Source organism: Catharus ustulatus, chromosome 1 (genome assembly GCF_009819885.2).
Source record: "Catharus ustulatus isolate bCatUst1 chromosome 1, bCatUst1.pri.v2, whole genome shotgun sequence".
Lineage (NCBI taxonomy): Eukaryota > Metazoa > Chordata > Aves > Passeriformes > Turdidae > Catharus > Catharus ustulatus.
Genome location: NC_046221.1, coordinates 70,961,320 through 70,986,479, shown reverse-complemented (window position 1 = coordinate 70,986,479; position 25,160 = coordinate 70,961,320). Strand labels below are relative to the sequence as shown.

The 25,160-nt window shown below is 42.8% G+C and overlaps 2 protein-coding genes across 3 annotated transcripts in view; one reads left to right on the top strand and one right to left on the bottom strand.

Annotated features, from left to right (window-relative positions):
• The window catches only part of LYRM4 (LYR motif containing 4), an 87,596-nt gene extending 73,977 nt beyond the window's left edge, over window positions 1–13,619 (bottom strand). Inside the window, exon 1 of the mRNA XM_033055729.2 lies at window positions 13,465–13,619. Within this exon, the coding sequence (XP_032911620.1) occupies window positions 13,465–13,550 (86 nt within the window). The 5' untranslated portion in view covers window positions 13,551–13,619. The remainder of the gene's footprint in view (window positions 1–13,464) is intronic.
• FARS2 (phenylalanyl-tRNA synthetase 2, mitochondrial) overlaps window positions 13,580–25,160 on the top strand; it is a 238,587-nt gene continuing 227,006 nt past the window's right edge. The window contains exons 1-2 of one of the 2 annotated variants that reach the window (XM_033055713.1): window positions 13,586–13,654; window positions 20,561–20,638. The gene's annotated coding sequence lies outside the window, so the exon portion shown is untranslated. Of the gene's footprint in view, window positions 13,655–20,560; window positions 20,639–25,160 lie in introns of both variants that reach the window. The other variant, XM_033055717.1, reaches the window with a different exon arrangement.

Here is a 25,160-nt window from a genome sequence, read left to right as displayed (position 1 = left end):
AAAAATGGGCTACAAAACCCCCCAGATAATACCTAATAGCTAATTAAAAGTTACAGAAAAGTAGTCACCCACATGAGTGATGGCAGCACTTTCTGTCCTCTGTCTGCAAGCAAGGAAAAAGAAAACATACAGTAAACACCAGCTCCTTTTCCTCCCATAAGCACATGGCTGCTGGCTGCAAGAAATTCTTCTCAGATAACATTTACTCTAAACGTGGAATTAACATCTGGCTCAAAACTCAATAACTCAGACAAGTGCTGGCTAAGGTTACTGCAGGAGATATTAGGAAAGGAAAAGAGGTATTAGGAGTGATCTACTTATCATAAGGTTTACAGCATAACATTTTATGACCAGGGCAGATTATCTTCCCTTTCTCATGAGACACGACCTTCCACTCCCTGGAGTAGCAGAAAAAGTTTCCAATCTATGAACAAATTACCAACACAAATTGCAGAAGCCCCAGCTAATGGCAGCAATAACTTGCACTGATAGAGAACTTCTCCTTCAAGGGTTTCAACAAATTGTTGTGAAATAAAAGCCCAGAACCAAGCCTCAAAGTTCACGCAGGTTAGTGAGCACTGCCACTAGTTCACAGAACAAGGAGTTTTATACAGATACATGTACAGTAGACTTTTTTGTCCAACTCTGTATTGCTGTAGCTTATAGGACTATATTCATCCAATGTTGAATTTGCTTTTGGAAGTGATTGTGAGAGTGCCAGTAGCAGTTTGATAAGTATTCATATTTCCATGCAAAATCTGCAAATAATGGGTAGCAATTCTGGGGATAAATTATGAACTGAAAATAATAAATTAAATTTAGTAAAAAATGTGCTCAATAGCTCTGGAAATCAAGAAACCTATTTAGCGTTTTACACGAAATGCATTGCTTATTACTGTTGCGTAAACAAAACACTTGAACATTTATTTTCATACTCTAAATTAGTCAGATCAGGGAAAAAACATTGTGAGTGAGACATCTAATTTATTTTGGCCAGTGATAAAACTACTTAGATCAATCAATCAATGTTCCTCCCTTCAAAACTAGTTTACATAAGGAGACCATTAATTTGAAAACCTATTTGCTAACTTATTGTACTAGAAAAATGCTGTGATATTTTAGATGAGTCAAAGATGTTTTCTGAAACTTAGGAGCAGGTTAGTTTCATGGCAACACAATGCAGTTCAATTTGACATTGTCAGTATAATTTAAGCTATAAGCTTCAAGGACTGTCTTATGCATTTCATTTGAGCTGTATTGACTTTAAAACATTTTCCTGAGACAGAGGCACCTAATGTTATTTAAATGAATAAAAACACTGAATATATTTTATGGATGGATGAATGAATCATTTCACCAAGAATTCTATTAGTGATTCAACCTGAAACTTTATGAAATGTGATAGTTTGTACCTGGCCCCTTCAACTTTTAGTTCCTCTCTTTTTAACTGTGACTAACAATGCAAATAAATGATGGGTCTGAAACATACCCCCAACCACCCACCCCAGCTATACTTGGCTCTTTCATTGCTATTCTAACATAGCCTGTAGAAATTTAACATTCACACAATGTGCAACCCTCACAAAATAAACCAGTTTCTCCAACACCAAGGCTCTGTGGAAATCTGCATATACATTTCTCCCTCCTGCTTAGGCAAACAATAAATGGATGTTTGCATCTGTGTGTGACCACAGCTGAGTATTGTGATAGTCTGTATGTTTGTTGGGGAAACATATAATGCCTGTAAACAAACATTACCAAGCAACAATACCATGTGTATCCTGCAAGCAATTCCTAGCTAGCAGAAATCACACTCTGTGCAAGACAGAGATGAAGACAATTCTGTAAAGACTGAACTCTTGGGATACAATGAATTATTTTCAAAAGCATCTAAAGTCACAGAAATTTACAGTAATTTCACGATCACAAGCCACACCGATTATAAACCGCACTTCTGGGGTGTCGGTAACATTTCATTTTTCCTCCATAAATAAGCCGCACTGGATTGTAAGCCGCACTTTCGTTCGCAGCGAGGATCCCCGTGCAACTTTCACAAAGTGGCCAATTACAGAATCGCAGGATTGCGGGTTTACTGGCAGGTGCCGACCTTGGAAACATTATTTCCAAGTGAAAAAAGGTACAGACAATAGCTGCGGCAGCGTACCCTGCAAGTTTTATTTACGAGAGGAAAAAGATTCGAACAATAGTATGGTTGTTTTACAAGCATTTCCAACAGATCCACGTTGCCTTTAAACAGCCACTCAGCCCTGCAGCCGCTCAGTCGCTTGTGCGGGCAGAGAGCAGGGCAGCCGCTCAGCCGCTTTGGTGGGCAGAGAGCAAGGCAGTAACTCAGCCGCACAAGACTGAAAACATCGAAAAAAATACAGAGAAATATCACGGGCTCAGACTGGCAGCGCCGCCCTGTCGCCGGGGCCGTGTGGGCTGTGGCTCAGCTCGTTGCTGCTGCAGGCTCTCACTTCTGGGTTTGAAAATTTCTGAAAATCGTTCATACATAAGCCGCTCTGCAATTCAAGCCGCACTTCCGGGTACGGACCAAAACTTTAGTCAAAATGGTGCGGCTTATAATAGTGAAATTACTGTAATTATAATACCATAAAGGATTCAATGCCATAAAGGATTAGTGATTACTAACAATACACTAGAACGAATTATAGTCTCAGGGAAATATTTTAACTTTATTTTTCAGACACACACTTTCTTTGGGAGTAAAAATAAGACAGCGTTACTTTTAAACAAACTAATGATTTAATGGTTCCACACTAGGACATGCCAGACAAGCACACTCAGAAGGATTGTCAAGACCTGTTGATAAACATTATTTTCTAATAAGATTAACACACCTATCATACACTGTCTAGTCTCCACAGTGGATTCACAGCTTGCTTCAAACAGATTTTGCAAAAGGGTTTGGGCAGAAGTGAATTCTAAACTTCTTGATACCAATACATTCATATATGCATACACACACATAATATTTACTCTGTGTGTAGGCTTCTTTAGAAACTATAAGGAGATTTAACCAATTGCTGTTTATTTAAAAAGTCTGAAAAAAATTCAAGTTCCCAGGACTTTGTAACAAACATGATGCTGAAAAAAGTATACTCCTAAGTACTGGACTGAGTCCTGAGTCTCTGAATACTATTCCCAGCACAGGATCTTCAATATTTTAAAGATTTTATTTCAGACACATTCTGTTCAAGAAGAAAGCATATGAACTCAACTGAATTATTTTACCATATTAAATATTCAGTTGCATTGTATCCTGAGATGAATATTAGAATTTTATATGTAAAGTAGTTAAAAAGGAACAGATTAGACTAGACTGGACTAGACTAGACTAAACTAGAATAGAATAGAATAGAATAGAATAGAATAGAATAGAATAGAATAGAATAGAATAGAATAGAATAGAATGTAGAAAAAAATGTAAGGAAAAAAGGCCATAATGCCAGCCTAGCCAGAATACTGTCTGGATGATTTGTGGTATCTTTATTCTTGAGAAAAAACTGTATAAAGAAGAATCCCCAAGAATACTTCTCACTAAGTACATTTTTGTACTGAGTTCTGTGCATGACAGTCTTGGAATAGTTGGCTACAGGAAAACAACCAAGAAAGTCCCCTTTGATTCCCACTTTCTTTTTGAAAAGTAGACAACTATGTATAATTTAGGACTGTACTTTGTTGGTCAGCGAACGCAGAAATTGATGGGAAGAGCTTTACTGAAGAGGTAGCTCAGAGAGCATCCTTGCCATCCATTACTGCAGCAAGTGGTTCTAAGCATTGCCTCATCAATGACAGTTTCCTTTTTTCTTTATTAAAATGCTTTGATATTTTTTAAAATCCAGAATGCAAATCTTCGAAAGTACATTTGAAATTATAATAGCCTGCGTCTACTGTATCTTGAATTATCTGGATGTTAGGAGGTCAGAACCTTTTCATTACGGGCATCAAGGAGATGAAAACAGAGGAACTAAGTGTTAAAACCACATCCAAGAGTAAGGAAAGGAGGAGGTTAGCTGGGACAGCATTTTAATCCATTTTAATACTACAGTTACATTACGAAGTTCTTTTCATTTACCAGAAATCATAAGCATATGTGTATGGTATGAGCCACTGCCAGAGGCAGTATTTTTTCTACTCTCATTAGTTCTCAAGCAAACACTACCGGTAATTAAATCTTACATAAAAAGAAATACGTCCCTGCTCTTCTGTGCTATACAAAGAATAACAGCCACAGCAGTTTTACTAATTTTGGGTGCCTTTACTAAAATAAAATATCTAAAACAGTAGATCAGTCTTTTGAGGAAGCTTTGTCTTCCAAATATTAAATTTCAATTTTCCAGAACTCCGTATGCTCTGTATGGGCTCCAATCTCTCCCTCCAAGTTACTACTGTTCAAAATTCTCCCCCACACAAAAAAACAACCAACCAACCAACCAACCAAAAAAACCCCAAAAAACAAACAAAAAAACCCCAACCAAACCAAAACAAAAAACCCCCACAAAAAAAGCCACGCAAAAAAATCTCCCCAACAACAAAAAAATCCCAAAAAAACAAACAAAAAATAACCCCAATGCACAGATATCATTAATTGCTTAGGAAGAGTGTAACTTTACAAGGGTAAAGTGAATGTATTTGGAAAATGACAAATGGAACATTTAAACAAAAGATAAGAACTCCTAATAAACAAGATGAACAGAATTTTGATGCAATGATTTTCCGTTGGGTAATGTTATTATTAAGAAATCAAAGTATTTGATAAAACTATTTTCATTCATTTTAAAATTTCAGAGAAATATGTTCTGAGGGTAACTAATGGCTATGTTTTGTCATTTTTGAAATAGAGTGCTTTGGTTGCCTTTCCAAAATATTTTATACATATACAATACTAATATCAAATGGAAATACTTCAACACCATCAGACCCCAGTCCAAAACCATGTTCTTATACCTCTAGATTTTCCCAGAAACTGCATGTATTTCCATTAAAATACTCCTATTCTCTTAAAATACTGACATTTCTACTCAAGCATACATGACTCTGACAGGATAAGGCAATATATAAAAAAGAACTTAAAATAATAAAATGGCAAAATCATATGTGGCCACGGAAATAATAGCCAAAATTTAACTCCCCCCAAAAAGAGGTACTAGTAAGGCCAACCACAAATCTGTGTGACTGCTCCACAAAATGATGTGAAAACATGCAGTGCCTGTTTGCCTGTGAGTCTGGGTCATGCAGCTCCAGGTCAAAACAAGTGTCTGCACCAGTGTACAATGGAAACCACCCTGGATTCTGGAATATCACAGCTGCATGCAGCCCTGACTTTTTTACACTTTTCAAGTAGATGACAGAGAACACCATATATTCAGTAAATGGAAAATTAACTCAAAAAATCCTGAGGTTTATTACCACTCAGAATACAGTCAGCAATTACATACAGAGAAGAAAAAATAAGTTATCTGCCTTCTTTGCACAGCTGAGGATAAAGAGATACTGTAAACTGCAATTCTGTCACTGTATACTTACAAAGAAGTGAGACATCTCTGCTGGACATAGCTGACGATTTCGTTTTTTCCCTGTATCTCTTAGCTACAAACTACCATTTTGGTCAGAAAACCATGCCTCTCTTTTCTCATCATGGTCTTGAAATTTTTTTTCACAGAATCACAGAATGACTAGGTTGGAAGAGACCTTCAAGATCATCAAGCCCAACCCATGCCCTAACACCTCAACTAGACCACGGTACCAAGTGCCACATCCAGTCTTTTTTTAAACACATCCAGGGATGGTGACTCCACCACCTCCCTGGGCAGACCATTCCAGTACTTTATCAATCTTTCGGTGAAAAACTTTTTCCCCTGGTGCAGCTTGAGACTGTGTCCTCTTGTTCTGCCAGTTGTGGCCTGGTGAAAGAGACCGACCCCCACCTGACCACAGCCTCCTTTCAGGGAGTTGTAGGGAGTGATAAGCTCACCCGAGTCTCCTTTTCTCCAGGTTGAACAACCCCCAGCGCCCTCAGCCATTCTTCACAGGGTTTGTGTTCCAAGCCCCTCACCAGCCTTGTTGTTTCCTCTGGATGTGCTCCAGCATCTCAATTTGCTTCCTGAACTGAGGGGACAGAACTGGACACAGCACTCAAGGAGAGGCCTCATCAGTGCTGAGTACAGGGGCAGAATGACCTCCTTGCTCCTGCTGGCCACACCATTCCTGATAGAGGCCAGGATGCCATTGGCCTTCTTGGCCACCAGGGCACACGGCTGGCTCATGTCCAACCTGCTGTCAACCAGTACCCCCCAGGTCTCTTTCTGCCTGGGCACCGTCCAGTCTCACCGTCCCCAGCCTGAAACATCGCAGGGGGTTATTGTGGCCAAAATGCAGGACTAGACATTTGAACTTGTTAAACTTCATCTTACTGGACTCTGCCCATCCATCCAACTGGTCCAGGTCTCTCTGCAGAGCCTTCCTACCTTCCAATAGATCAACATATGCTCTCAGCTTAGCGTCATCTGCAAATTTACTGAAAGACTCAATAACCTCATCCATGTCATCAATGAAAATATTGAACAGAACAGGCCTCAGCACAGACCCCTGGGGGACACCACTGGTGACTGATCCCCAGTTGGATGCAGCACCATTCACCACCACTCTCTGGGCCTGGCCATCTAGTCAATTCTTAACCCAGCAAAGAGTGCTCCTGTCCAAGCCACAGACTGCCAGCTTTTCCAGGAGTATGCTGTGGGAGACAGTGTCAAAGGCCTTGCTGAAGTCCAGGTACACAACATCCACAGCCTTTTCCTGCATCCACCAGGTGGGTCACTTGGTCATAATAGGAGATCAGGTTGGTCAAAAAAGACCTACCCCTCCTAAATCCATGCTGGTTGGGTCTGACACCCTGGCCATCCTATAAGTGCTGTGTGATGGCACTCACTATAAACTGCTCCTTAGCCTTACCTGGTACTGAGGTCAGGCTAACTGGCTTACAATTACCAGGATCCTCCTTCCCACCCTTTTTGTGAATGGGTGTCACATTGGCCAGCTTCCAGTCTTCTGGAACCTTGCCAGTGTCCCAGGACTGCTGTTAAATGATGGAGAGAGGCTTTGCAAGCTCATCTGCCAGCTGCCTCCTCACCCAGGGGTGGATCCCATCTGGTCTCATAGATTTATGAACATCTAAGCTGCTCAGTAGTTCTCTGACTGTCTGGATAACAGGGGGACCATTCTGCTCCCTGACACCATCTACCAACACAGGAGGACAGTTGTCCTGAGGACAAGTTGTCTTCCCACTAAAGACTGAGGCAAAGAAGGCATTAAGCACTTCCTCCTTCTCCTCATCTGCAGTTACTAATTTCCCTCCCTCATCCAATAAAGAACAACGGCTGGACTTACCCTTCCTTTTACCATTAATATACTTTATAAAAACATTTCTTATTATCTTTTACTGAAGTCATCATTTTTAGTTCAAAGAAAGCTTTGGCCTCCCTGATTTTTTTCCCACATGCTCTAGCAGCTCCTTAAATAATTTTTGAGAGACCTGACCCTCCTTCCAAAGATGATACATCCTCTTTTTATTCCTAAGTTCCTCCAAAACCTCCTTGCCCATCCAGGCTGGATGTCTGCCTCGTCGACTCATCTGTTCCTTTGTCCTCAAGATCTCTGTCTTGAAGCTCACCCACCTTTCCTGAACTCCTTTGTTTTTAAGGGCTGCTTCCCAAGAAACTCTCTGAATAAGTCTCCTAAACAGGTCAAAGTCTGCCCTCTGGAAGTCCAATGTAAAAGTCTTGTTGATATTCCTCCTGATTTCACCAAATATTGAGAACTCACTGATTTCATGATCACTATGCCCCAAGTGACCTCCAACCACCACATCTTCCACCAGCCCATCTCTATTTGCAAACAACAGATCTAACATAGTCCTTTCCCTGGTGCACTTACCCACTAGCTGCGTCAAAAAGTTGTCATCCTTACACTCTAAAAATTTCCTGGACTGTCTTTTCTTGGCTGTATTAAGTTCCCAGCAGATGTCTGGCAAGTTGAAGTCGCCTACAAGAACAAGGGCTAATGATCCTGAAATTTGTTTAATCACCCTTTAGACTTTTTTCCTGCCTAACACACAGAAACATAAGCAGTCTGCTGGGAGACCTTGTCAATCACAAACTTCATTAGGATATCCAGTGAGCAAAAGGCTTATTCAGCTTGGATAACTGTCACATGTAAAATTTTAACACTGCTGTTAAAATATCTAAGACATGAAAGTGCAAAAAATAACACTGACAGGATTCTACAGAGCAGGGACTAAAAGCAAAGAAAGATTTTTCCGTTAAAGTGACCAAACAAGGTATGCCGAGAGTAAGAGAAAGAAACTAATTTCTACAAAAGAGTGGTTTAAAAAAAATTATATTCTAGAAACCTTCTATTCTAGAACTGGGTATCCAGAGAAGTCTCACTATTAAGACCAAGGCAAAGGGGGGCACCTTGGCCTTTCCCTCATCCTTTGTCACTATGTTTACTTCTGCAACTAACAAAGGATGGAAATTCTCCTTAATCTTTCTTTTGTTGCTGATGTATCTATAGAAACATTTTTAATTTTCTTTTATGGTAGTAGCCAGATAAAGTTCCAGCTGGTTCTTCTAATTTTCTTTCTGCATAACCTCATGACATCCATGGAGTTCTCTGGCATAGTCTGCCCTTACCTCTGCAGGTCAAAAACTCTGTAAATTCCACAATTTTTTTCTCCTGAGTTCCCTCCAAAGCTCTCTGTTCAGTCAGGCTGCTTTTCTTCCCTGCTGGCTCATCTTCCAGCACATGGGGACAGCCTGCTCCTGTGCCTTGAAGACTTCTGTCCTGAAGAATGTCCAGCCTTCCTGGACACTGCTGTTCTCCAGGACTATGTGCCAAGTGACTCTCTGAACAGGTCTCCTAAATAGGCCCAAATCTGCCCTCTGAAAGTCCAAAGTGGTAGTTCTGCTGATCCCCCTTCTTATTTCTGTGAGAATTGCTAACTCTATCATTTCAGGATTCCTGTGCCCAAGGCGTCTTCCAATCTTCTCATCACACAACAGTCCTTTTCTCTTGGCAAACAACAGGTCCTTCCCTGTTTGGTTCCCTCACCAGCTGCATTAGATATTTCTTCTCCAGGAACCTCCTAGACTCCTTCCTCCCTGTGGCATTATATTCCCATCAGATATCTGGTAAATGGAAGTCCCCACAAGAAAAACGGTCAGAAATATTCTTCAGACTGTTTTATGGTTCTATGTTCCATGACTCCCTAAAATCAGATCAACAACTGTCAGTCAAAGTAGGAAAAGCAACTGGCACTGAAAAAAACAGTGCAAATTATTTTGCTTAGTTTTGTTCCTAGGTTAGCAGTCATTTGCAGAAATCAGATTTACTGATTTTAACATCTTGAAGGACATGTCTCAGCTGAGACTGCATGCATTCAATTAACTTACTTCCAGTGCAAACAAATTGACAAATTTGTTTTGACAAATTTTGTTTTGACAAATTTTCTTCCCTGATTCTTCTATATTTTGGGTAGTTTTATTAGTCAAATAATATTTCACATTCTAAAAGAAAAATAAAATTCCATTAAAATGCAATTTAGAGAGACAAGAAAGAAACGTATCTATAAATAAAAATACAACTTCCACCAGTTAGAAGAGAACATAAATTTGCAATAAATCAAGAAAGACCTTAAAAATTATTTGCAGAAAAATTCCAACAGAGAGGCTCAAAGCCTCTGACATTGCTCATAACTACAAGTAATTACAGAAACAGAAAGCAGATGAGCTGGAAGCATGCCATATGATGTTACCCTGAACTTAGTATCTTTGTAGGGCCACGAAGGCTAGGGATCTGAAAATCATAGTAAGTTGGTTAGCTAGACTCTCTGGAGCTTTTCTGGGTCAATGTCACACTTGAAATAGGCCTGCATGCAACAAGATGAGGTCAGCCATGGTGCTCTTTGCTAAACCTATTATGAAAACATTCAAAGATGGAGATGACAAACTCTCTCAGGGAAGACCTGCTCCAGTCCTGCAATGTCCTGGAAAGAACTCCCACTAGATTCCCACTAAGCTTCAGACACATAAAACAAACAAGAAAATTTTAAAATTTGATTATCTTCATTTGTAACCAGATGTATTTTAAAGGCTTTCAAAAGTTTATAAATTCTTTTGTTTTCTGTACCCAAACCACTCACAACGTGCCATTATTTAAAACATTAATGATATTTGGAAATATCCCTCAAATCCATTTAGTTGAGACTATAATCCAACGTATTATAAAGCATCAGTGGTTCTACCTTTTGTCAACCAAGCAGAAGGAAATAGTACACTTGTTAAAAAACACCATTTTGACTCAAAACCTAACATCTTGCCTCTGCATATTGATTTTCCTCCAGTACAAATCACTCTCCCATGCTCAGATTGTCTGTTTGGGTAACAGGGCAGAAGGGCAGACAGGAAATTATTTACAGTCTACTAAATTCCCTCTCCCTGCTGTTAAAACCTGGGGTACACTTCTGAGCATCCAAACACACTGTGACATTTATGGCAGGACACTGGAGATGCTCCTCTGCTATTCTGAAGGTGACTTCAGTTACTTTAAGACATGAATTATATTCTTCACAGTTACCACACAAGTTCTGTTGGGGAGCAGAAGAAAATCTGGGGCTATGAGATGACATAAAGAATATATTTACTCAGAGAGACATAAACAAAAAGGTTGAATTTTCCATCACATCTATATGTACTCATGTCGTGGTTTTGTCTAGAAAGTCAAATTACAGTTAATTTTCTTCCTAGTAGTCGGTACAGTACTGTGTTTTGGATTTAGGATGACAGTGATGTTGACAACACGCTGATCTCCTAGCTCTTGGCAAACAGGGTTTACAGTAAGTCAGGAAGTTTTCAACTTCTCACCTGAAAGTGGGCTGGGAGGTACAGGAAGCTGACAGGAAGTACAGCCAGGATGCTCCAAACTGGCCTAAGGGATATTCCATACCATGCAGAGTCATGTTCAGTATACACCAGGGAGAAAGCCAGATGGGGGCTGCTGCTCAGAAACTGGTTGGGCATTGGTTGGCTTCAACTGTACTGTGCATCACTTGTTTTGTATTTTCTAATTATCATTATTATTATTATCCATTCCTTTCCTGTTCTATTAAAAAGTCTTCATCTCAACCCACTAATTTTGCTTTTTTTCATCCCCAATTCTCTCCCCCACCCCATTGGGGAGAGGGGAGCAAGCAAGCACTTGTGTGGTGTCTAGCTGCCTGCTAAGTTACACCAGAGCAACCAAATTAGAAGAAAAAGCACAGTAAGCAAATAAAGAAACAATAACTAGCTGATCATGCACCAGACATACTCTTAGAAATACGCAAATTACAGTAATGAAGTATTGATACTGTCCAACTGAAGTCATGAATCAATAACACTAATCTGTAACACCTTCTACTTTGCTGCAAGTTGGTTCTTACACAAAGTCCTTGGGTTAACTCCTGTGTACTGCCATATCACATTACAGCAGCCCTGAGGACATGGCAGGGTGCTTATCTTGGCAGGCAAGAAGCCAATGGGGTGTCCCTTTTACCTATGGATGTGGTGTAAACACACAGGCAGGACTGTTGCTGTGGTCACAGCAGACCTCTAAATGTAACAGCTGCTGATCATTTATTGCTGGAAACTCCTATGGCTTTTCGTGCTCACAATGTGTACACACCACAAGGTTTTAGACGGCTTCTGATTTTATAGTATCTAAGGTCAGGCCCATCAAAACCAGAGAACTTTCCTTTAAGGAAAGGCACAACTTGCACTGTCAAAAAAATCAGATCAGCATGGTAAACAAACCATATCCTTTAAAATGTGCTGTGGACTTCACTTCCTCACTGCTCATCACAAAGTACAAACCCATGGCTGAAAACATGCTGTGGCCCAGACATGAGCTTCATTCAGCTGTTCACCAACTGCACATCTCAAGCGATCTCCATTATGTACAATCCCGTCTTTGTTAGCCAGAGCAAGGTTAACAAGCCAGGGACACTCAGCAAAGAGCAGGAGAGAGCCTTGATAGTAGCAAATGCAAACACACATTGCTGCGTGGAGTCAGCAGTGAAGCTTTAATAGCACCAGCTCATTTTCAGCCCCACTGTCCTTCCCTCGCACCTGAGGTTTGTGGAATACCTGCGCCTTGCACAGCACAGAGTTCACCACAGTCATGTAAGTTTAAGGGTTTCTGTTCCCAGTTCTTGCCTGAGAGATGATTCACAGCACAGGCAGCTCACATGTCTCTTCCTGTGGTCAAACTGAGTGGTAAAGTAAATGAACTACCATCGGGCAATGCAATTCTGCCAGTGTGGCTGAGCAGCACCCCGTGTGAACACAGCAGATAGCTAAAGGAGACCAGGCCTACACCTATCTTTTGCCAAAAAAAAAACCCAGTGTGTGCCTTTGACCGACAGCCAGAGAAGGCAGGCAGGCAGGTTGGTATCCGGTGCGGCAGGAAGAGTAAACCCCAATCCCTCGCTGCACCCTGAGCGTGGACATAGGACTTGGTGCCAGGCTTTGGCTGCAGCATGACCCCAGCTCTCCTCTGCCAGGAAATGGGCAGCACACAGACCAGACATGAGCTATATCAGGTTCACAAAATTACAAAATCACAAAATCATTAGGGTTGGAATGGATTCTGGAGATCATCTAATCCAACTCCCTGCCAAGGAAGGGTGACCTAGAGCAGGTGACACAGGAACACATCCACGTGGGTTTTCAGTGTCTCCAGAGAGGGAGACTCCATGACCTCCATGGGCAGCCTGTTCCAGACCTCGGCCACCCTTATTGTAAAGAAGTTCTTCATGATGTGGAAGTGAAACTTCTTGTGTTTTAGCTTATGGCCTTTGCTTCTCATCCTGTTGCCGGGCACCACTGAAAAGAGTGGGACCCCATCCTCACGACACCCACCCCCAAGATATTTATGTGCATTAATGAGCTCCCCTCTCAGTCTTCCCTCCTCCAAACTAAACAGGCCCAGCTTCCACAGTCTCTCCTCAGAAGAGGGATGCTCCAAACGCTTCCTCATCTTTGTAGCACTCCAGTGGACCTTCTCCAGCAGCTCCTTGTCCTTTTTGTACTGAGGTGCCCAGACCCAGCCCAAGCACTTGTGACTTAAGGTTAGGACAGTGCCCGTCCTGTCCTGTCCCTTCTTCCGAATAGCCCATACCCTGGTGCTTTTGCGGCAGTCCGGGGCCCGGCAGAGGGTCCGGGCACTGTCCATTCCCAACGCTCGGAGCCGGGCCCAGGCCCGGTGCCGGTCCCGCTGTCGCTGCAGGGCACGGCTCGGCTCCTCCCGAGGCCGCAGCTCCCCCGCGCCCCTGCCCCACGCACCGCCGGGACCCCACGCCTCGGCGGGGAGCCCCGCGCCCGCCGCCCCCGGAGCGCGTCCCCGCACCTGTAGTTGTAGCTGCTGAAGCGCTGGCTCTCGCGCAGCAGGGCGCGGTACAGCCGCAGCACCTGGACACGGCTGGACGCTGCCATGTTGCCGACACCGAGCAGCTCCTCCCGCGGCGAGGCCCCTTTTCCCCGCCCTCCCGCCGCTGTGACGGGCGCAGCCGCGGCGGAGCGGAGCCGCAGGGCCGGCGGTGAGTGGCGGCGCGGAGCGGCCGCGGCCACGGCTACGGCTCGGCCCGGGCCCAGCGCAAGGCGCGGGCGGGGCGGGGAAAAGCGAGTCCCCGGCTGGGGTAGCCATGGGGGCCGTGGGATCGCGGGACTCGGGCTCGGTTACCGGGCCCCGCCGGGTCGGGCCTGCCCGGCAGCTCCGGCGGGGATCCCAAGGCACCACTGCCCTGGGGTGCCTGGCGGGCTCGGCCGTGCGGCTGTGAGGGGCCCGAGGGCGGGGAGGGAAGGCCCGAGCGACGGGGAAAGCGAAACCAGTGCTGAGATGCTCTGCTCGGCGGGGGCAGCGCGGTGTGCACTCCCCGTGCGTGGTGTGCCACACGGGGAGGTGGGTGCTGGCTGCGGGGAGAGCGGGGAGCAACAAGTGATGCGTGCTGGGAGTTGCCCCGGAATCGCTGTACACATTTGCAGTCTGAGTTCATGTACTGGAGGAAGTCCATCAGAGGCCACGAAGATAATTTGGAGTCTGGAGCATCTGTTTGCATGAGGAGAGACTGCAGGTGCTGGGCCTCTTTATTCTGGAGAAAAGAGGACTGAGAGGGGATCTCATTAATATATAACAAAGGTGGATTACAAGAGGGCGGTGCCAGACTCTTCAGTGATGCCCAGCAAAAGGATGAGGAGAAGTGGTCATAAACTAGAACCCAAAAGTTTCACCTCAATGTGACAAACAAATTCACATTAACGATAACAGAACAGTGGAACGTGCTGAGCAGGGAGATTATGGAGTCTCACTCTCTGGAGATATTGAAAACCCACCTGGATACGTTCCTGTGTCACCTGCTCAAGGTGACCCTGCCTTGTCAGGGGGCTTGTACTAGATGATCTTGAGAAGTCCCTTCCAACCCAAACATTCTGTGATTCTCTGAAATCACTACAGACAATTGAGTCATTGTACACCACTGTACATTTTACCAGGGCCTGTTGTGTTTTAGTGATGTTTGAGTCGTTCCTCTCTCATTATCTGTTTTTGAAATGAATTCTGTTATTTAAACCACTCATCAAGCATCCTCCTTTGCTGAAAGTTTTACCACTGCAGAATAAACTTAACTTCGTAACTGATTAGGTATTATACTACGGCTGTATTTAATACTGATTTTTGAATTTTGTCAGCAATACAATTTATTTACGGTCATAGAAACATCAAGGCTGGAAGAGACCTTTAGCCCCCAGTCCCACTGTCCACCCAGCACTGCTACTGTAACCTCTAAACCACATCACCCAGCTGCACACCCAGGAGTCTCTTGCACACCTCCAGGGATGGTAACTTCACCATCTCCCTGGGTAACCTATTCCAATGCCTGACCATCCTAACAATGTATTTTCCTCCCACTAAGATCTAATTTAAATCTCCCCTGTCTCAGTTTAAGGCCATTTCCTCTGGTCCTCTCACTGCAGGCACGGCAGAAGAAATCAGTTCCCACTTCACTAGAACCTCCTTTCAGATATCATGACAGGGTTCTTACTTCCTTCACAGTTTGTTATTTATGTAGTAAATGTTTAAAACAACTACCATGTAGATACTCTACATGTCTCTGGCAAAAGTGCTTGAATTGCCACTTCTGTATGCATTTGAGTATTGTCATCAGTTGTACGTCTGATGCAATTTACAGTTTGTTGCAAAGAACTAAAATAGTTCTGTGCTTTTGGATTTAATTAGTATAGACACATGAATTTATTTCAAATTAACCTTTACAGGTATGCTGTTTATCAGCGGCCCTTTTAGGCTTCTGGAAATGGAGATTTTCTGTATGTAGAAAATTTCCTGGATATTCTCTTTATCAAAACCCAAACTAGAAATGTTACAGGAAATGTAGAAAAACATATGCACATATGCAGCTGCAGTATACTGGGATAAGCATCTGGCTTCTGAGGCCTTCTGTTGTAAGTTACAAACCAGTGTGTTTTGGGTTAGGTCTTGGCATTAGGACACCCACATGGAGAAATACAAAGCAAGCATGCCCTTCATTTGCTGGTGAGACCAACCAAATTCTCCTTGTAGCTGAAGCCATGTTGTTAAAGCAGATTGCCATGCCAGAAGAAGAGCCCATCTGTGGTGCTGGTGCTCCCCATCTTTGCTGCTATTGGTGACTGGGCTGCTTAATGCGCGTTATAGAAGAACTCTGGCTTTGTGTCTACAGACTTCTCTGAAAGCAGCGGTGGCTACTCTTCCCTTTGTTATGAGAGTGGGCTTCAGAGAGCTTAAAAAGATACGGTTCTGTCACTTACAGAGCTAAACTTAGGTTTGAGAGTTTAGAAAAGTTATGTGATACCATTCTGTGGATGTGTTCCATCTAATTTTACAACAGCCCTCATGTATTGTTGGAAATAAAGTTTTCGTGATACAATCCTCAACTCTAAAAAATGAGGGAGTCATTTTGAAGGAATGCTGAAAGCATTCAGAGAATTTTTACAAGAACTGTATTTAATATTTGAAAAGTAATTATAAACTATTTTTAGATAGTCTCAGATGCTAATCTTGTTCCTGAAACTGCCTGACAATTTTTGTGAGTTTTAATTTTAAAATTTTTTTAGGTAACTATTTTTTTCTCTTGAAAATGCCTAGAAACCTATTGTGTTTAGAATAACCAGTAAGCACATACAGTGCGTGATCAAATGCAAAGTTAATGTGTCAAAGGAGAAAAGTCTTCATGTCTCCATTTTCTAGCTTCACCTTTAATACACTCAAGGAAAGAAGATCAAATTTTGGCAAAAACTAGTCACCTCTGTGCAGTTGGGTTGGCACTGTTATCTGGAAAAATGAATTATTTTCTTATGCATTTGTTACTGTGTTTTCTTGGAAGCAATGGGTTATGGTCCCAGAAGTCATGTCATTCTTCAGGAAATGGACATTGCTGTGACAGGGAATTCAAAGAGCAGACACAACCCCAATGATCACTGTGACACTGGAGCCTGTGTATGGGGAAGCAGCAATAACCACTTCATTAACTGCCTCCCCATTCCTGAGGGGAAAACTACACCTGAATTTAGGGTTGGTGGGTGTTCATTTGTACAGAAGTCTTTGCTTTCAGCCTTTGGTCTGGGAAGGAAGGTGGCATGTGCCTTGGCTTTCTGCATCTCTTGGCATAAATAAGCACTTGGAGAGGATATAATAGTATCAGTACCTGGAATATTTAAGTGTGTCGTTGCTAAAAGAGGGGAGGGGGGGGAAGGAATTTGGATGAAGTACCTGCAGGGGCTGTGGACTGGAGTGGAAAGAAACATCTGTTCTGTTCTCTGGGACATATTTGATATCTTGTTGTCTGTTGCTGAATTGTTCCTTGTGGTGCAGTATTTCAGCTTCATGACATGGCACTGAACACTTTCAGAGAGCTTGTACTTTCCTGGTATGCTGCTGTTGGCTTTCATTATTTTTCTTTGGGGGTCAGAACGATAATTGATTGTTGTGATGTTATAATCTCTTTTAATAATTGTTTTCCAGTTTGTGATAACATGCTAATTTTTCCGTGCTGTAGTGGTGTGGTGTCAATTTTCTTTCCTTGTCTTTGTTCTTGGTTGAAAGGGTCATGCACAGTGAGATCCTACACAGTGTAGAGTAGGACCTTTAAAAGAAGGATTATAAATGGCAAGAATTTTGGGATTTCAGTGACAAATGTAACAAAGTATAATTTAACTGTTCTGTATGGTGAATTAAGATTTCCACAGTATCAACAGGAGGCCTTGACTGACTCTGCTGTTTAAAAGAATTGTATTTAGTTGGTTGCCCTGTAGAAAAGAACATTTTTATTTAGAAGGAGAACCTTCCATATTTCAAATTCAGCTAAACTCCTGAATTCTTTGTGCATTTAAAAATTTCTACCTGGAAGTTCAGAGGGAAGAAAAAAATGGTGACAAAACTCTTCTCTCAGTCAGCTTTTTTGTAAGTTACCCCATCTGTTTCCAAACTGAATTGCAGAATGTTGTGTATTGTTTAAAGTAAGATTGTAAGAACAGTAATAATAGGAAAACCAAAACACAACCAGTAGTGCATTTACAGTAATTTCACGACTATAAGGCGCACCCTTTTGACAAAAATTTTCCCTCGAACCCGAAAGTGCGCCTTATAGTCCGGTGCGCCTTATCTGATGTACAAAGTTGCGAAATTTGCCAAACTGGAAGTGTGAGCTGTGAGCCGTGGGGGAAGCCGGCAGTGCCACGGCAGCCGGCTGCAGGCGGGCCCAGGGGCCCGCGGCACCACCCCTGCCGGGTGGAGGCAGGCCTGGGGGCCCATGACGGCCGGATGAAGGCGGGCCAGGGGGCCCGCGGCACCGCCCTTCCCGGGTCCAGGCAGTCCCAGGGGCCCATGGCTGCTGGGTGAAGGTGGGCCCGGTGGCTCGCGGCACTGCCCCTGCCGGGTAGAGGTGGGCCTGGGGGCCAATGGCTACCGGGTAGAGGCGGGGCCTCGGCCAGAAACCGCGCGGAGGGAGCTGGGGGCGGAACCTTGCTGCAAAAAAAAAGTGCGCCTTATAGTCCGGTGCACCTTATGGTCGTGAAATTACTGTACTTGGTCTTTTAAGGGAACACCTGTTTTACCACTGCTCTTGAACCTTTCCTGGTTCATGATCTCTTATGCTACAGACATCAGACTTAAAGAAACACCAAATTTTGTTTTCCTTCTTGGCAACAGTTTTAACTTTCTAATTTCCTGTGGCTTTGGTCCTCCAGAGACTTCATGGACGTGTGTTATCTGACAATTAAGGAGCTGGACAGTTCAGCAGTAACAGGATCATTCTGCATCAATGAAATGCAGTGTTATGCACCATATTGATTTTGAAAGATGTTCTTAGTAGGCATCTGTTGGTAAAGTCCTTGGAAATGCTTGAAATAAAAATACTATACAAGTCCACAATTAAAAGGACAATTTTGTGTTATAGGCAAAATAATAACTAATAAGGGATTAAAATTACCAGTAATACTTAAATAGTTCTGCATGTTAATAGTTGCATCTAATGCAAATGGCACTTCTAAATACTTCTAACCTTAATGCTGATGAAGACAAAAACCCAACAAAAAAGTAACATCTTTTTACTGTGTGTTTTTTTGTTATCTGAAATCTTGCTTGGAAATCTAATGATGGGAAGCGTAAAGGAAAGGATTAATGAAGTGTTCTCATCCATGACCTCATCAATTTAGAAGTGCTTCCTTTGCTGTACTTTCCAGTGTTTTATCAAACTTCACTTTAGATAACTTCTATTTCTGTGGGAAAATATATTCTATTATCTACTTTATATTGTATTGCTGTTAAGATATGTTTTCTGATACTCATCCTATACCACCCTCTTTCCTGAATTCATCCCACTTTTTCATTTATGTCCCTTTAGAGTAACACTGTGTAATCCCTCTCCCTCTCCTGTGTGATTTACACGGTCATCGTAATTCTCAGTAGCTGTCAGCCAGACAGGCTAAATTATGTAGTTATTTTGATTTTTTTTTCTGCCCTCTTCCAGAGGATCTTGACAATTTTAGCTTAGGAAGCAAACTTAGCAGTAAAACAAGGACTGATATTTTATTTAAGAGCAAGTGAGATACTCTTTGTAGCCGCCCCTGTATATTTTTTTGCTGACTTGGGATTTCCAGTTTGGCAGGTTGGTTATAAATGGTACTGCCAATCTTTGAGTTAAAGATCTTGATTGCACCTAAGATGTTTTGCCAGAGCAAAGTTCTTTCTTCTCTTGAGTTTATTTTTTGTCACATATGCATGTGAGTGTGCAGAAAAACACATAAATATCTATTCAGGCATGCACATGGTCATACTGTGGTGGTAAAGTCATGTTCTTCATCTCAGATTCTCTATGTTTCAGCCTTGGGGATTGGTGCACAGCTAACACAGTGCTGTGGGGTTTTTCTGCTTATGCAGACCCATGTCTCAAGTAGAATGAAAGACAAAGACAAAATTGAATCAAAGGCATCCTGCAGCTTGTGTGCATCCCGGTTCTTCTCCTCCCTGGATTGTGGGCATGGCCTTGCTTGTCAGATGACAATAGGGGCTAACTCCACTCAAGGACTGCTGCTTAAGTCAGTCCTTCCCTGAAAGTCCACTTCAAGTAGCCATTTTCTTATAAATCCATCTTGTGTGATTATTTGTTGAAAACAATTCCTAGGTATAGAAACATCATGTTACTGTAAGGTAGTGTGGATCTGATGTAAGAAAACATGTTATCCAAGGTAAAATGAAAGTTGAAAGGTCTTCTATAATGTGTTGGAAAGGTGTGGCCTCTGATAATGAGATGTGTAAGGAACTAATATTGAACATTTTTTTTTGTGAAAGAAAAGCAAAATTGTTTACAGTGGATGGGTAAATCATCAAGGATTGAGTGGATTGTAAGTAGGCAATATGTTTCGTTTTCTGACTGTGGGATAAGGGGTGGGGGAATATGATTTTTCACTTGTAACACATTTTCATTTTATATGGTACTGTGCATCTCTATATGTGGATGACTTTTTGTTCTAGTAGCTTGGACTTTTGATCCAGGAAAAAAAGTCAACAGTTTGAATCGGAAGCTGAAGCAAATTGTTGCTAGAGATGAAAGAAGACTGTGGAGCAATGCTTTAATTGAAATGAGGAAAATAATATAGCCATATTAAGGATTGTAGTAATGGTAGAGTTTAAGATACTTGCTTTTGCATGATCCTTAACACTTCTGATCTTTCATCTTGTGTCACTATTGGTTTTATGTCCTCAGAGCTCTGACAATGAGTGATAGTGCTTTAGAGACATGTTCCTGTATATATTGTGCTTCTGATGCATTTGTAAGATCAGCTGAATTATCAATACTTCCTTACATGCCTTCACAGTTCTACATAGAACTCTCATTTTATTTCTGCTTCTGTTTTTTATATCTGGGCTGACTCTATCAAAATTTTTCTTTCAGCCTGAGAAGGAACAAAGCACTGACTAAAGCTAACAGGCAAAAGAAGCAGAGCTGAAGGAAGATTATCTCTGCTTGCAGGTAAATTATTAAAAATAAATTTAGCTTTCTGAATCTTTGACACTAGCACTGCCAACCTTTTTTGTTGGCAGCAAGTTTTAAGTCCCTCTCCATTTTAAATAATAATTAAATTTTAATTTATTTAGTAATTTAAAAAAATTTCTTCATCTTCATCCACTGCTTAGGACATGTATGATAACTATATAAATTTGCTTTCCATATAGAATTCATGCATTTCCTTTCTCGTAATACAAAGAAAATGAGACATAGATAGATGTGTAACAATAATGAGAGAGAGAGAGAGGAGGAGGGAGAGGTAGAAGATAATAATCTTCTGAAGAAGAAATTCAGAAGATAAAATTTTATCATCTCTATATTGGAATATGTCCAGATCCTTGAATATAATCCCTTTGAAATCTGCCTAACTGCCTAGGCAGTAGGTTGCTGTTCAGTGTGAGAAGAGGTGGCAAATTAATTTCTCTTCATTTTACGTACCGGTTATAATTGATGTGGGATGGGATGGGGTGGGATGGGGTGGGATGGGATGGGGTGGGATGGGATGGGATGGGATGGGATGGGATGGGATGGGATGGGATAGGATAGGATAGGATAGGATAGGATACGATACGATACGATACGATGCTCTCATGAATGGAGAATGAAGTAAGGCATCTCTGGAGAGGCAATAGTTAGGACTTTACAAACCCCACCATTAACCTTCCAGTCTCTTACCTACACGACCCCATGGCAGCATCAGCAAAGGGCAGTGTCTGTCTGTGGCTCCTAATAAGGTTTATGTCTTCTCTCCAACTGGGAATGAGTGTTGATTTAGCTGGGGATGCAGACCTATGAAATGGAGCTGCCAACTTTCCTATAGTGATGGGTTTAGATTCTGCCAAAAGGTGGGAAAGAGGAATGGGGGAAGAAATAGTTTGAAATACTGTTCTGGGAACATTAGTGAGAGTTCATCTATCTGGAAACCTGTATTAAGTATCTCCTTGTTCTGCAATTTCTGTGATTAGCTTTTTCAGGTATGTTTTATAGCCTGGTTTTGACCAAGGCCAGGTTGTGGGGATTTTTGTTGCTGTTGTTTTATTTTATTTGTTCACGCACTTGTTTTAACCTGGCAGTATGTATGCTTTGTTTCCTTTAATTCATTTTTATGCTCTTGATTTAAGTTACAGATTTAATAGTACAGTAAATTCACGAATACAAGCCGCACGGAATATAAGCCGCACTGCTGGTGTGTTGGCAACATTGTTGCCTTTGTTAATAGATAAGCCGCACCCGGAATATTAGCCGCACTTTAGTTTGCAGCGAACTTTCACAAAGTCGTCATTTAGTAACACAATCGCGGGATCGCCGGGGCTTACTGGCTTACTGCCGACCTCGGAAACATTGTTTCCAAGTGAAAAAAGACACACCCTTTATTTACAAGCCGAAAAAGACAGGAACAATAGTGTGGTCATTTTGTGAGCATTCCCAATGGATCCGTGTTGCCTTTAAACAGCCACTTAGCCACGCAGGCAGGCAGCTGAGCTCCGAGCGGAGCCACATCTCCGTGCTGGCACAGGAGCGGCTGTTGTAGCCCTCGCAGCCCGTGGGGGGAAGCGGCCGTTGTAGCCCTCGCAGCCGGGCGGGGGGAGCGGCCGTTGTAGCCCTCGCAGCCCGTGGGGGGAAGCGGCCGTTGTAGCCCTCGCAGCCCGCGGGGGGAGGGGCCGTTGTAGCCCCCGCAGCCGGGCGGGGGGGAGCGGCCGTTGTAGCCCTCGCAGCCGGGCGGGGGGAGGGGCCGTTGTAGCCCTCGCAGCCCGCGGGGGGAGGGGCCGTTGTAGCCCTTGCAGCCCGCGGGGGAAGGGGCCGTTGTAGCCCCCGCAGCCGGGCGGGGGGAGGGGCCGTTGTAGCCCTCGCAGCCCGCGGGGGGAAGCGGCCGTTGTAGCCCCCGCAGCCGGGCGGGGGGAGCGGCCGTTTTAGCCCTCGCAGCCCACGGGGGGAGCGGCCGTTGTAGCCCTCGCAGCCCACGGGGGAAGCGGCCGTTGTAGCCCTCGCAGCTGGGCGGGGGGAGCGGCCGTTGTAGCCCTCGCAGCCCGCGGGGGGAAGCGGCCGTTGTAGCCCTCGCAGCTGGGCGGGGGGAGCGGCCGTTGTAGCTCTCGCAGCCCGTGGGGGGAGCGGCCGTTGTAGCCCTCGCAGCCCGCGGGGGGAAGCGGCCGTTGTAGCCCTCGCAGCCCGCGGGGGGAGCGGCCGTTGTAGCCCTCGCAGCCCGCGGGGGGAGCGGCCGTTGTAGCCCTCTCCCTGCGAGCCGAGTGGCCGTTGTACCCCTCTCCCTGAGGGGAGAGAGGCTCCTCCAGCCCTCTCCCTGCGAGCCCAGCCAGCCCCGTAACCGCACAAGACTGAAAACACTTTAAAAAGTACAGAGAAATATCACACACTTTTATCGAACTGCCGAGGTAACTCGCCGAGGTAACTCACCCCGATAACAACCCCCGCCCCTCAGTAACGCCGCCATCCACAGGCAGGCAATAAGCTGTTCTCTGATTGGTTCATCGTCGGAACAACAGGAAACCATGGATTTCAGACTGTTTTGGCTCGGGACTGGACCAGCATGATACTAGGTAAGGGCAGATATCACATTTTTGTCCATAGATTAGCCGCACCGGAATATTGGCCGCATTTCCGGGTTTCCACCAAAATTTTAGTCTTCTTGCTGCGGCTTGTATTCGTGAAATTACTGTACTTTTATTTTTTGTGTGTATGTAGGATTTCAAAATTGGTTTCACTTTCAAGAAAGTTTTCAAGACCTTCACTGAGAGTGTTCTTACTTTTGAGAGAACTTGCATAATTTTAATAATGGCTTTCTTACTTGTTTTGACTATGAACATAGCTTTTTTTCAACATTTGTTTTAACTTTGATTTTATTATACTAATTACTTGCAGTGTGAAAATTGCATAGTGCATTACACCAGCTCTTCCCATGGGAAGGTAATATTGTAAAATGGACAGATACAGTATTGTATGTGTAAAATTATTGCATATTGAAGCGGTAATTAAATATTGGCTCTATATAGGTTTGCTAAATTTAGAATAGCTGCTTGCTTTTTATGTTGGCATACTAACTTTGTCAAGTTTTATGAAAGAATGTTCTTCTAAACAGATAGATGTTGCTTGATAGAGGTTAACTTTTTCTGTTTCCCTTCTGTCTCTCCTCTTCCCTGCACAGATTGTGGTTCTTAGTCCAACCTCCACTACCACTCACAATGTTTCTTATTTTTATAGTGCCATTTTATCACTGTTTTGTTGTGGTAGGTTATATTCTTAATATAGTATTCATTCTACAAACAGAAACTCTACTGAATAGACTTGAACTAAGTACGTGGGAACACCATGTTTATTCTAGTTACTTTGTCAGACTTCCTGAATTATTTAAAAGATTCCTTCTTTTAATAAACTAAATTTAAGAGATATTGCAGATTCTATGAAATCCAATTTTGCCACCTGATATTAGGAGTTCATTTGACCCCCGTGTCCCCTGGGATCTCAGTCTTGACCCTGCTGGGCCTGTGTGGAAAACAATCTCTCAGCATGTGGCAAATTGCAGTTCTACAGATGGTTTTAAAGAAAACAAACCAAAACAATTATTATGTTTTAATTTTGATTCTCTCAGTATGTAACAGATGTGGCATTAACGGAAGGTTGTTTTTTCATATGTGACCTTGAGCTAGAATAACATCTTACTATTCATTAATAATAAAAACTTGATTTTTTCATGTTGTTATTTTCTTTACTTCCCTTTCATATCTTCTTTCACCTAGCCAATATGTATGTCTTGGCTCAGAATGCAAGATGAGAGGATGTTGCCTTTGGTATCTAAAGACTGGATGGAGAAATACTTCCCTGTATAATCTTAAATATATATATATACACATATGTACACACACACTTCTGTCCCATAGTCTGAGATGTACATTCTGAGTTCTGTCTTAAGTTTTCTTTCACTGAGGCTTGTTCTGGAGGAAAGTGTGACTTGCAAGTGTATGGTGTCACAGAGGGGTTCTCTGACATAAATAAAATATGAGGCTTTCTCAAGGCCTTTCAAACAAAGATTTTCTTTTGTTCTTTGAGTGGGGCTTTGTCTAAAGTAAGTGTATCAACATTAGCAAGCCTTACAGGAGATGTTCCCCAGGAACATTATGTATGTTAAAACATGAAACTGCTTGGGAGCCTATTATCCTAGGGATCTGTGAGCCATGGACTCAATTGTTTCCTATTTTCTAGCATTAATGACAAAGAAAGAAATTGGCAGTGCTTGTTTTTTTTAGTGTGATACTTTAAAACCCTTCTTTTTTTTATCTGGTGGTAGCGGGACTGCATGGAGACACAATTTAAATCTGTTTTAAGTCATGCTTGCTTTGCTTTGCTTGCTACAGAATATTTTGGTACTAGTTCTTCTTTAACAAGTTATTGGAGATGTCAGCACCTCTGAAATGCTGTAAAGGCAGTCATGTTCAGATGTAATGAAATGCAGTGTTACATGGTAGGTCTGCCTGAA